Source organism: Acomys minous, assembly GCF_964271855.1.
Source record: "Acomys minous genome assembly, chromosome: 17".
Lineage (NCBI taxonomy): Eukaryota > Metazoa > Chordata > Mammalia > Rodentia > Muridae > Acomys > Acomys minous.
The window spans coordinates 11,193,503-11,205,585 of NC_140500.1; the positions used below are offsets into that span (position 1 = coordinate 11,193,503).

At 39.3% G+C, this 12,083-nt stretch overlaps 1 protein-coding gene across 1 annotated transcript; it reads left to right on the plus strand.

Annotated features, from left to right (window-relative positions):
* Positions 1–673: 673 nt before the first annotated feature.
* On the plus strand, positions 674–2,663 carry LOC311588085 (immunoglobulin-binding protein 1b-like). Its single transcript, XM_084765557.1, has one exon. The coding sequence runs from the start codon at positions 842–844 to the stop codon at positions 1,871–1,873; it is 1,032 nt and encodes a 343-aa protein (XP_084621683.1). The 5' UTR covers positions 674–841; the 3' UTR covers positions 1,874–2,663.
* Positions 2,664–12,083: the final 9,420 nt, after the last annotated feature.

The following is a 12,083-nucleotide window of genomic DNA, read 5'->3' on the forward strand; positions in this document are numbered from 1 at the left end:
CCTCCTTGGGCACTGCGCATCTGTGCTACCCATACATGCATACACTCACCCATGCACATAAAATAAAAATAAATCTTAAAAATTAAAATATAAAAACAAAAATACATTACTATGTCTAAATTATGACATTTATAAAAATACAAATAGTAACAGATTTAGGGAAAGATGTACCTGGTACATTGTAGAGAAAACATCGTATCTTTTAGTAAATTTAAACATTGTATTAGACTCATATTAATATTATGCCTCAAAAAAAAACATTATTATGCCTCCACATACACATATCCTGTGGTTTCATTACCATCAATGCTAGCCAAATATATCAAATGGTGAATTCCATAAAGAACCCATGCTTCAAATTGGATTCCTAACTGAGAAGCATCAAGAAATCATTTGCCATCCTGTTCTGTCCTGGACTAGATCGGAGCCACTCATTACCAGATGCATTCCTGCTGTATTGGCTCCTTACACATCAGTTACTCGTAGCCATTTCAGTTAGTAGATCATTGAGGACACTAATCGGAGTGCTTATGTTCAAGTGGCCTTTCTCTGGTAGCCTAGCAATGGTTACCATGCCTACATCTTTCCTGTCATTTCGTCTTAATACTAAGGCAGTTGTGTCACACCACATCATCACAACGGGGAACACAGTACAATAAGATACTGAGACGAAGCTGAGCATAGTGGCACCACCTGTAATCTCAGCCCTCAGGCGGTTGAGGCAGGAGGATTGCCGGTCCCAGGCCGTCCCAGCTGTATGTAAATTTGCAGGCCACGCTGAGCTACGGAGCGAGATTGGGCTCAATAAGCAAGATACTTCCGGGTTCCTCCCTCAGGCAAGATGGCGACGTTTCAGGAGGAGCCGAGGCTCCCGGAGCTGTTGGAAACCAGCATACAACTTCTGGAGGAGGTGGAAGCTGCCACCCAACCTACAAGCTCCAAGCAAATCCAAGACAAGGTGAGGAGGGCCTTGGAACTCCTGGCGAAGGCCTCGGGCATGGTTTCGCAACTCGACTTGTTCAGCCGGAACGAAGATTGGGAGGAGATTGCGTCCGCTGACCTCAAGTACCTGGTGCTCCCGGCCCTGAAGGGCACGTTCACGCTGAAGCTGGTGGGCACCAGCCAGCGCCTCTACCACCTGCAGGAGGCTCGAGACCACTTCATGAGCTTCCTAACCCAGAGCCACAGTTACCATGTGGCAGAGTTTCAGCTGCCCCGGGCCCAGAGCGGCTCACCGGAAGGCAACCCCTCCCCCGCCGCCAGGTCAGCCACGCTGCAGCCCAACCTCGTTGCCATGGCATCCCAGAGACAGGCCAAAATCCAGAGGTACAAGCAAAAGAAGGCGGTGGAGCAGAGGCTGTCTGCTCTGAAATCAGCGGTGGAGAGTGGGCAGGCTGACGACGAGCAGGTCAGGGAGTATTACCTTCTTCAGCTTCGCAGGTGGATTAACATCAGCTTGGATGAGATTGAGAGTATCGACCAGGAGATCGAGATCCTGAAGGAAAGAGACCCCTCAGGTGTGGCATCAGCTTCTTCCTTGTCTCCTCAGGAGAGGCCGCCAATGAAACCCTTCGTCCTCACTCGGAGTGTTGCCCAAGCACAAGTCTTTGGAGCTGGGTACCCAAGTCTGGCAACTATGACAGTGAACGACTGGTACGAACAGCACAAGAAATGTGAGGTCTTACCATCAAGTCCGGAAGCAGAAAAGGAGGTAACACCACCTGAGTCCCTCAGAGCATCCCAACAAGACAAACCAGAGCTGGAGCAAAATGAAGACCAGGAAGATGAAAAAGCCCTCCACAGGATGCAACAGTGGGATGACTGGAAGGACACCCATCCTAGGGGTTATGGGAACCGGCAGAACATGGGCTAACCTCCTTTCAGTGTAAAAGGACAAGGACAACAGAGCAGTCACCTTCCCAGACATGGAAATCCCTGTTCTCTTCCCTTTTTTGGGCCCCTGCCTCAGGTGTGTGCAACAAAGGCAAAGATGCTGAATCTTGCTTTGTATTCAATAAAGCACCACTGTCAGGTTTTATTTGCACCCTAGTTCATGTCCGGTGCTCTCGTTCAGGCCTGATTCTCACTATGGTGCATTGCAGTTTCTTGAATGAATCGAATGAGTGCTAAGAAATGGCTGTATATGATCATTGACTGTACGATTTCTCTTTTAAAAAATAAAATCCCGTTTTCTTGGAAAAAAAATATATATCCAGAGAGAACATTCACGTAAGTTTCATTACACTATGTTTTTAATTATTGCTAATATCTGGAACCGACGTAAACCACTACAAATACGTGTATTTTGCAAAATGTATCGTTTATGTAAGATTGGATCATCTCTAAGTGCAGCTGTTTTAGAACAAAAAATTGAGAAACTCACAGGAGGGTGTTACAAAAGAAATGGTCTGGTGAATACGGGGAGGGAGACTGTCAAAAACTGAAGTTGATGCACAAAGTTACAGAACAGCCATCTTCTTGAATTGTGGAGTGTCTAGAATCTTCTCAACATAGTGTTGAAGTGAAGGTGGGAGCTTCATAAGTATTTGCTGAGATTTAAGTATGGCTTAGTTTGTTTTTGATCTTATGTTTGTACTAGAAATAGCATCCCCAAAAGAGAGTGGAAACAAAAATTTATCAAATATAAAAATAAAGATCTTTGACTCAGCATTTTTACATCTGTATGTATATCTAGAGAGGTGATTTACACAAGGTATAATATGGAAAATGGTGTTCCTTGTAAAATCTAAAACCTAAAGAGACCTGGCTAACACTTTTTGTAGTTATACAATAGAGTATTAGTAAACTGTGACATTAAAAGGATTTAAATTTTGTATGAGGTAATTTAGGAATATTTTTCGTGTGTGTGTGTTTGTGTGTGTGTGTGTGTGTGTGTGTGTGTGTGTGTGTATGACAATGAGATGAAAAATAAATAAGAATGAAATGATCTTAATTTTGCAAAGAGAATAACCATGGACAGTATAGAACGATGTATAGATATTTTCTGTTACTATTCAATCTGATTCATCAATCACACATTAGGTTTATTGTGATTTAAATATTGATTAAGTTTATTGATGATGTTTACTCACGGTGTTCTGGACAATGATTAGCAGTTGGGTCCACAAGAAAAGAAAAGCAAAACTTGATTTGAAATGTCTGCCAATGTTTGTGGTGTAAAGATTTCCACCGTGTTGATGTCACCTTAACAAATTGTCACTGAGTTCAGAGGCAGAAAAACGTGTTCATAATTTGTTTTTCAAGCCAGGATGAGCCAGCTGCAGCACATTCCTGGGAATAAGGAAATCCCAAGGGCTTGTGTTACTGGAGCTCTGTGAATCTCTGTTCTCAGCCCTCTTACATCACTTCTGGTCTCTATCAGTAAGGCTGCAGGAGCCACTGGGCAATGCAGAACTTCTGTGCAGTTTAATTTCCCTATGAAGTTGGAGGAGCAGAGCTGCTAGGTTTAACTTTCACACTAAACAAAGATCAGGCAATTTACATGATTTTCCTTTGCCCCTGTTGGGCTCTTGGATGTGTTTGCATGTAGAGTAAAGACAATATTAGGTATAACAAGAATGAGCTATCAAACTGATATTTCCTGACCTTTTGAAATGGAAAACACTTCTTAAATTAACAACATGCATGGGATAAATGCAATGAGTTCTGCCCTTTGACTTCAAACTATTTGCTTTGTAGATATGTGTGTGTGACCATCCACTTTCTGACAGAAACTCTAATACTAGGTCTTTCAAAATCCCCACAGTAAATGCCTGGCTAAATAACAAGGAAGGAGAAATGATCCTTCCCCCTAAGTGATTGCTGATCCAAGCAGCAGTTTCTTCATTTGCTCAATGCGGTGTCATCTGCCTACCATCACATCTGGGCAAAGGTCATGTATTAGTTGTGTTTATCTATATCTGTGTTTATTCACAGATGGAAGCAACCAGAAGGTGTAGTTGTAAAGGAAATAAAGGGGAATTAAGAAAAACATAAGGAAGAGGAGTATGAATTTCTTTTAACAGCATATAAATCTTACCCATCATGATGAGGTCAAAGGGGAGGAGGAAAAATAAGTGAACTTATTCAAGCCTGATTTTTTTTTCATGAAAATTAATGTGTCCTAGAAAATATTCAAATATGTAGTTCAAAATAATGTCAGAGCAGAAAATAATTATGAATATAAGCAAAAGTATAGACTATGAAGTTAAAGTACATTAACTATGTTATAGAGCTATGTTGAAAGATTTTTAGGGATACATAGTTGGATCTTATTTGTAAAAATTACTGTATTTCTAAAAGACATTGGTGAATTTTTTAGTGTAGCTATTTTTGTCTTAATTATGAAACCGGATAGTGAGTCTTGAGAAACATTTTTCCAACATATTTTATAAAATTATACCTATCTTTCCAGTTTTTAAAAATAATTTATTAAATAAAGTTTTAATCTGATTAATATTAGACAAAAACACTTCCATACAGTTTGCCATTTTTATGTTCTATACCTTATTTTAAAGTTACAAAGTAAATAACATTTAAATCAAACAGAACATATTATGCTAATATTGGTAAGTTCTATCAACTCCCCAGCCAATATCAGACTGAATGACCCTTTCCGGGTCTGAATGCCTTTCTTTCCCTTCCTTCTTCTTTCTTTGATTTTCTATTTTAATTATTAGACGTTTTATACGTTGTGAGAAATAATGACATAGACATATAAAAGGTTGTTGTAGAATCATTGTTGGAAAATGTTCATTATAATTTATTCATATTCCATCCCGACTATTATCCCCTCCCTTGCATCCAGGAAGACCCTTAAAAATACAACAATGCATTTTCTCTGCACATTCAAAAGTTGTAGGATCTGACACATGCCCTGTGTGAAGATGTAAGCAACATGCTTTTGCTCCTTCTCATCAATAGAGAGGAACAACATTCTCTGGTGTGATAACTCAGGATCTCCAGACACAACAGTGCCCTGAATTATCAAATGTATTGTGGCAAACTTCTGTACATAAATGTCTGCACTACAGCATGACCTTGGAAAACGTAACCGCACTGAGTTTTCCCTTAAGACAAAGACGTTCCGAACTGAGCCTGAGTAAAATGTCAGCTTCTGATCTCTAAAACCAAGAGTATGTGCTACTTGGTACTATCAAACTAAGTTTTGCCTGGCCAGAGTCAGAAATATTCGACTTGCTCCCAACTCTGCCCAGGCCATATAATCCTACCCAGTACTGCTCATCTGAGGCTTCTCTGTGAGCTGCACTGGAAACACCATAAGATACCTTAAAATGTACTCAGATAGTCAAAGTTCTTTCATTTCAATGAAATTTTAATATGTATAAATTACAGTGAATTTATAGACATCATGATGTTATTAACTATAATATTTGAGAAAGATTATTCTATAATTATGTTTAAATTGATGGAACATGTATATCTGCAGACTCCAACCAAAATGGAAAAGAGTCATGACTAGAATGTACATATTAATTGCAATGATTAAAATAATATCTGAAGACTTGAGCAGGCAGATAAAACAGAAACTTGTTTAATAAACACAGTGTCACACTTAATCTAAGAATGACCATAATGAAAACTTTTAGCCATTGCATTTTCCACCTCTTCAACCTAAAGTGTAATTGTCAGCTTTGTTTTCCTAAGCCAGAGAAAGTGGATGCATCTTTGGAATATTTACAATTTGTGCAATTTATTGGGACAGATCCAATTCCTTTTTTATTTGTTTTCCCAAAGCACTCATTTTTTTACCTTTGCTGACCAGTGCAAAATCACACTCACTAATGTTTATAAAATACCACATTATTGTTAGATATCGAATCCAAATGCAAGCACTGCAGGTTCTAACAGATAGGCGCTTGATGGAATCTGTCTTTCAGTTGCTGCTTCCCAGACAGCCTAAGCACTGGTTCTGTAAAACTCAGTGGCATTAAAGAATGTAAAAGAAAGCAGACAGACATGTGTGGAAGTACATTTCACACAGGTACTCATATTCACCTTGGAAAATGAGGCAAATGGTTGCCAATAGGAAATAAATAGTAAGTATATCTATTTTAAAAGGTTATAAAGCTTCCATACAAAAATATGGGTATTCATTCATGTTAACACAAATACATTAGAAGTTAATGTTTACACCCAGCAATGGGTTAAATTACTATATGTAATTGTACACATGTGCGTGTAGAAGCCAGAGAACAATCTCAGGTGCTGTTACTTATTCTCTCCTCCTTTTTAAGTAAGAGTCTGTCACTGGCCAGAAGTGGCTAGGCTGGGTGGCCAGACTGCATCAGGGATGCACCTGCCTTTGCCTTCCATAACTGGAGTTACAAGTGTGCACTACCACATCTGGCTCCTTTCTGTGGATCTTGGAGATTGATCTCAGGTGGCATTTGAGTCATCTCCCAAAGCACTTATAATATTTATTTAAAAATTTGAAGATATCTTAAAGTTATTTATAACTCAATTTTTATACTTTTGAGTGATACTATTATACAAAAATAATACTATGATTTTTAAAAGTATGTCATTATAGAACTCCTAATTAAAATTACACTGATGTGATTTCTGGGTGGCTAAGGACACCTGGAATATTTTTTGGTGTTCCTTCAGTCATTTCTGAAATTCTTCCTTCCTTTGTCACACATGAGATTCAACTTTAGGACAGTACATTGTTGCTAGGCAGAGGTTTTCTATAGATTCTAGACCAGTGGTTGCAACCTGTGCATTGTGACCCTCAAGGGACTCTATATGATATGCAGGGTATCTGATATGAGAGTATCAGATACCCTGCATATCATATATTTACATTATGATTCATAACAGTTATGAAGTAGCAATTAAATAATTTTGTTTGGGTGCCATCACAACATGAGAAATTGAATTAAAGTATCACAGCATTAGGAAGGTTGAACGCCTTTTAGGCATTGCTTCTTTACCCAGGCATACAAAAAATGGGAATCTGTTCATTCTTAACATATTAATATCATCCTCTTTAATTTAATTTTTAAAGTGACAGTATGCACTGTGTTACCTAAGCTGATCTCAGAATCGTAGTAGGTTCAAGTAACTATCTGGCTTAGCTTCCCTCATAGCTAGGATTTTACGGCCTGCCATACCTCTACCTTTAACAAAGGAAACACATCAAAAGAAACAGCCAACTACCAATTATTTATATATTATGTTAAGGATTATATGAGAGTCTCTACTCACCTGGGCCTCTTTGCTCCTCCCAAAAAACTATGATGTAGGAGGAAGTTGAATCTCCAAGGAGGTAAACAAATGATTCAATGTTATGGAGGATATGTGTATGGACAATCGAATACCAACGTTACATAAGCCTATGCACACACTGGCAGCCCTTTCTGAAGCATACATGTAGCCCATAATAAAGGCTTTATAAAACGTACAAAGGAATTTAGAATACTTGAATATGACCCGTAACGGCATTGCTGCTTCATTTAGGTGAGATCTATTTTTGTTACTGTGAAATTCATAATATGAGCATATCATTTAGGAAATCCTTGGATCTATGGACATTTTTCTGTAGAATTAACTAATGAGGATGCCTGCATATCTGAAGAAGCAATTATAATCCAATTTGAATTAAAAACCAACTGCATAAAAGCCCAGAGATAAACCGCTGATAGAGTAAAGCTAACTGTCCTGATAGAGTAAAAGCTAGCACTCTTTTTTTGCTGGTACTTTGACAGACTCTTAGTAGCATCTTCACCTGGGGAGTTAGCATATGCAGAGCGGAGAAAAGATCCTTAGGAGCCAAGTCTGAGCAGCAGGATAACTACCTGGGTTTGGGTGGGGCTTGTGATGTGATAGATTTCAATATATGAGCATAGCAAGGAGAGGTTACTCAATCAAATCTCAACCAACCAACTGCTCTGTTTGGTAAGTAAAGACCATGTGCTCCCATGAACAGAACAGAATAAAAAAAAACCAAGTTCATTGTTCTCCTGAAACATGGTTTGACATTGAGGTGGGCACTGTGATGGCCTTAGAATGTTTTGTTTATTTGTTTTGGTCTTTTGAAAAATGATCTTTGTCGCCCAGACTAGATGAAACTTATCAGGGAGCCTGGGTTGGGCTCAACTTCATGGTGATCAGCTTACCCGAGTCTTCTGAGTGCTGGGATTACAGTCATGAGTTTGTATGCATGCTGGTTTCAGTTTGCATGTGTGTAATGCAATGTGTAGCATACTCAAGTATGCTATCAGGCCTGTGCTCTAGTGTTCTCTGAAGTGTGCCCTAAACAAAACAATGAAACTATTCATCAAACCCTCTATACTCTGACTAAACATTACCCTTAGGTACCAGTTTTCTTGGGATCTAACTTATTCTTCTATTTATAAAAGAGAACACATGTGACAAAGAGACCAGTAGCTGAGGATGAGTGCACCAGGGTAAGCCTTCATCAGTCTTCAGTCCTAGATCTGCCTGTCACCCTGTTCTGTTCACTTTTCCCCATCTATTGGATTCTGGCCCTTTTGTTTTGGTCATTTTTTGTTTTTGTTTTGTTTTTGTTTTTCAAGACAGGGCTTTTCTATGTAGCCTTGACTGTCCTGGACTCACTTTGTGAACCAGATGGCTTTGAATTTTCAGAGATCCACCTGCCTCTGCCTCCCAGTGTGTTAGGATTACAGGCCTGTGCCACCATGCCTAGCTCAGTTCTGGCCCCTTGAATAAAGTCTCAACAAAGAAACCTTACATACACAAAGACATCAGAATTTCGGTTTAGGTGGACTGGTTTTCCAGGAAGAAAATAAGAGGTAATCCTATGTAGTTTATAAAATTATAACCATACACTTTTCTAAAGTATGGATCACTGAACCAGTGACTTCTGAAAAAAAATTATATAAAATATTTTTACATAATATGTTTTGTTCATACTTTTTCTTTTTAAAACTCCTCCAAGATTGTCCCAAACTCCCTATCCACTGAACTTGTATTTTCTTTCTGTCTCTTAACAGATCAATGTCTCTTCCTGGTAAACAAAGAAAAAACACAAAAATCTGTGGGTGACAGAAGCCTTGGTGTCAAGAGACTTCTAAAAAAGGACTTATCAGTTTCATTAATAGTAGCTCATGTTGTACTCCAAATATTTGTTCCTCTCAAAACTCACAATGACTCTGAACCTGCAGAGAAAATTTGTTAGGATGCTGGAGGTCTTTAAAGGTTGTCATCTTCTCCTGAAAAGTTCGCTACCACAAGAGCAGGTCTGTCTTCCTGTCTACACTCCATCGCTCACTATGTGAACTCTTCTCTTGGAATTGCATCTTCACATTCCCTTCTGTATAAACTCCATATTGAAGTTCAGTAGATGCCAGTGTCATGTGTGTGGACTTACCGAAACTTACTTTTTAAAAAACTAAAATCCCTAATCTCTGTTATATAACAAGAAAATACCTGGATAGCTGCCATGTACCCATCACAAATTACTTATGAGAAAAGTATGTACACAGCACTTTACAACCCCCAAATAAACCCTCACAAAGGCGGAAGATCAAAGATAGACACAAAGAAACTAGATGAGAAGTGTGGCCATGTGGCAGACATCTTCCACAATGGAATTTTTAGATAGCCAGAGCGAAGGCTGATGCCACAAGTAAAATGACTCATGTAAAATTTGTGTCTGGATGTTGTATTGTTTTTCCTTGTCTTTTCATTGAGGTAGGCAAGAAAGGTATAAAACAAGTTCCATCTTTATGTGCTGCTCTGTGGAAAGAGCAGCAGCCTGTCTTTCTTTGCTAATTTGGGGTCAAGTGATGACCAAGATTCTTTGAGTGCTTTCATGCAGCCATCCAGGTAATGCTCTGTTGTGAGTGTTAGTCATCGGCTTTATTATATCTACACTGAGAAAGGTCAGAGAAGAACCAAATAGCAAGTTAACACCGTAGGAACAATGGGGTGTAGATTGCTATAGGAAGCTTCTCATTTCCTGGACATACTGCCTTTGCACTCTCCAATCTGACTTTGTTCACTGCCTTCGTTCAGCATATTTGTAAGGGGCTTAATGGAAACAAAACAAATAACTGGAGTCAGGGAAGAAGACTCAAAGGTCATCTATCGACATCAAACTGGTTTTAAAATAAATCACCATCAGCTGCGTTTCACATGCCTGTAGTCCCAGCACTTGGGATGGCCTCTGCGAGTTAGAAGCCAGCCTGGTATACAAAATGAATACAGGGCAGCCAAGGCTACACAGAGAAAACCGGTCTCGAAAACTCAAAAATATATAAGTAAATAATAAGTAAATCACACCATCCCATAATCCTTGCATAGTGAACCAATATATAACCCCAATAACACTCAGGAGGCAGAGGCAGGAAGATTACAGTTTGAGACCAGCCTGGAACATATCCTGTCTAAGCTTCCTACACCCTCACCAAACACACACACACACACACACACACACACACACACACACACACACACACACACACACACTCCAAACAAATACATTTCACCTCAGCATCACTGAAGCTTCCTGACAGGCCATTGTTAAGCTAGTCCATTTGGCTCTATCAAAGGGCAGGTTAGAAACTGAAAGCTAAGGTATCAAAGTATCACACGGTCCACTTACTGAAGACTCAGGCTAAAGGCAATTTTGTGAATATACATGCTCCTCGAAACTCCATATTTCCCCCCAAACTAGATACATCCCCTAGAGACTGGTCAGAAGGAATGAGTTCAGGAACAAGGGAAAGAGCAACAGCATTAGTGTTCGAGTACCTAGTCATCCCCAGAGGTGTCTAGGGAAACCTGTGACTATCTGCAAGCTTTATATGAATCTTGTCAATGCACAAAGGAGATAGACTCCAAATAAGCTCATAAATTCAAGATCAGAGTTGACAGTTTAAGAGTGTTCTCTGCAAGAACAGCATGTCTTGGAAGGGAAGGGTCTACTTGCACACCTGAGGTGTAGAATTGTACTGACTGTATTTGAAGTATCAAGTCCCAAGAGGCCCATGGCCACACCCTAAATAGCCATAAACCTCAGGTTATTACCAAAGCAGCCACATATCCATAAGAAGGCCTTTGTTAAAAGAGAGGAGATTCTTGATTAGAAGAGAATTTGCCACATGATAAAGCACAGGCTTCCATGTATAGTGTTTTTTCCAAGAGAACACGTGAAGTGTGTTCAGTAGACATTACCTGCAGGAAAGGCTAGTGTTCCATAATCTGAAATGATGCCAGTGTTGTGCAAATGATCTAAAACTGAACCATCTGCTGAGCCAGCTCAATGTACCAGAAGCTAAGGACCATCACTGAGTTCTTCTTAAATTCTACATGATAAAAAAGGATGAGGAGGGGGGAATCATGAGTTGACTTAGGCCTAAAACTAAAGTCTCATAGAAAACAAAGCTATTGCATTCACAAGGATGTTACTATGTATTCTACCCCCCAGTAAGAATCAGGATTCACAATAAATATTGGGGCTTTTGGTATTTTGTTGTTTGCTTGTTTTGTTGGCTATGCAACATGAAATTAATTTTATATGTAACTGGGACTATTTTTAATGACTCATTGCAATGGGAATTAAAGATAAGCAAGCATGTCTTTCTTTTTCTTGGCTCACTCCAGAAAACATCACAGGAGTTTTTCACAGGAGCAGAATTAAGTTGAGAGAGGCTGAGTGACTCACGCACAAAGCACGGAAACAGATCCTCACTTTGAGAGCCATATGAACCCATAGCCAGTTCCCAGTGTATTGGGAGTTATTAGTATCCTGCTTTGAAATTACTCTAGTTTACTTCAGAGCAGCCGTGGGATATTTTTGTATTTTTAATTGCAGAACTTCAAGAACAGACTGTTCAATTTTTTACTTTATCATTAAACATCTCAAAATACTACTTGGGACACTGAAATCTATTTGTGTATGAACACAGATTACCCATAGGCACAGGTAAATGTGCCCACATACTTTTGAACACACACACACACACACACACACAGAGAGAGAGAGAGAGAGAGAGAGAGAGAGAGAGAGAGAGAGAGAGAGAGAGAGAGAGAGAGCATGAAATGAAGTTCCTAATGATTACTATGGAGGCCAG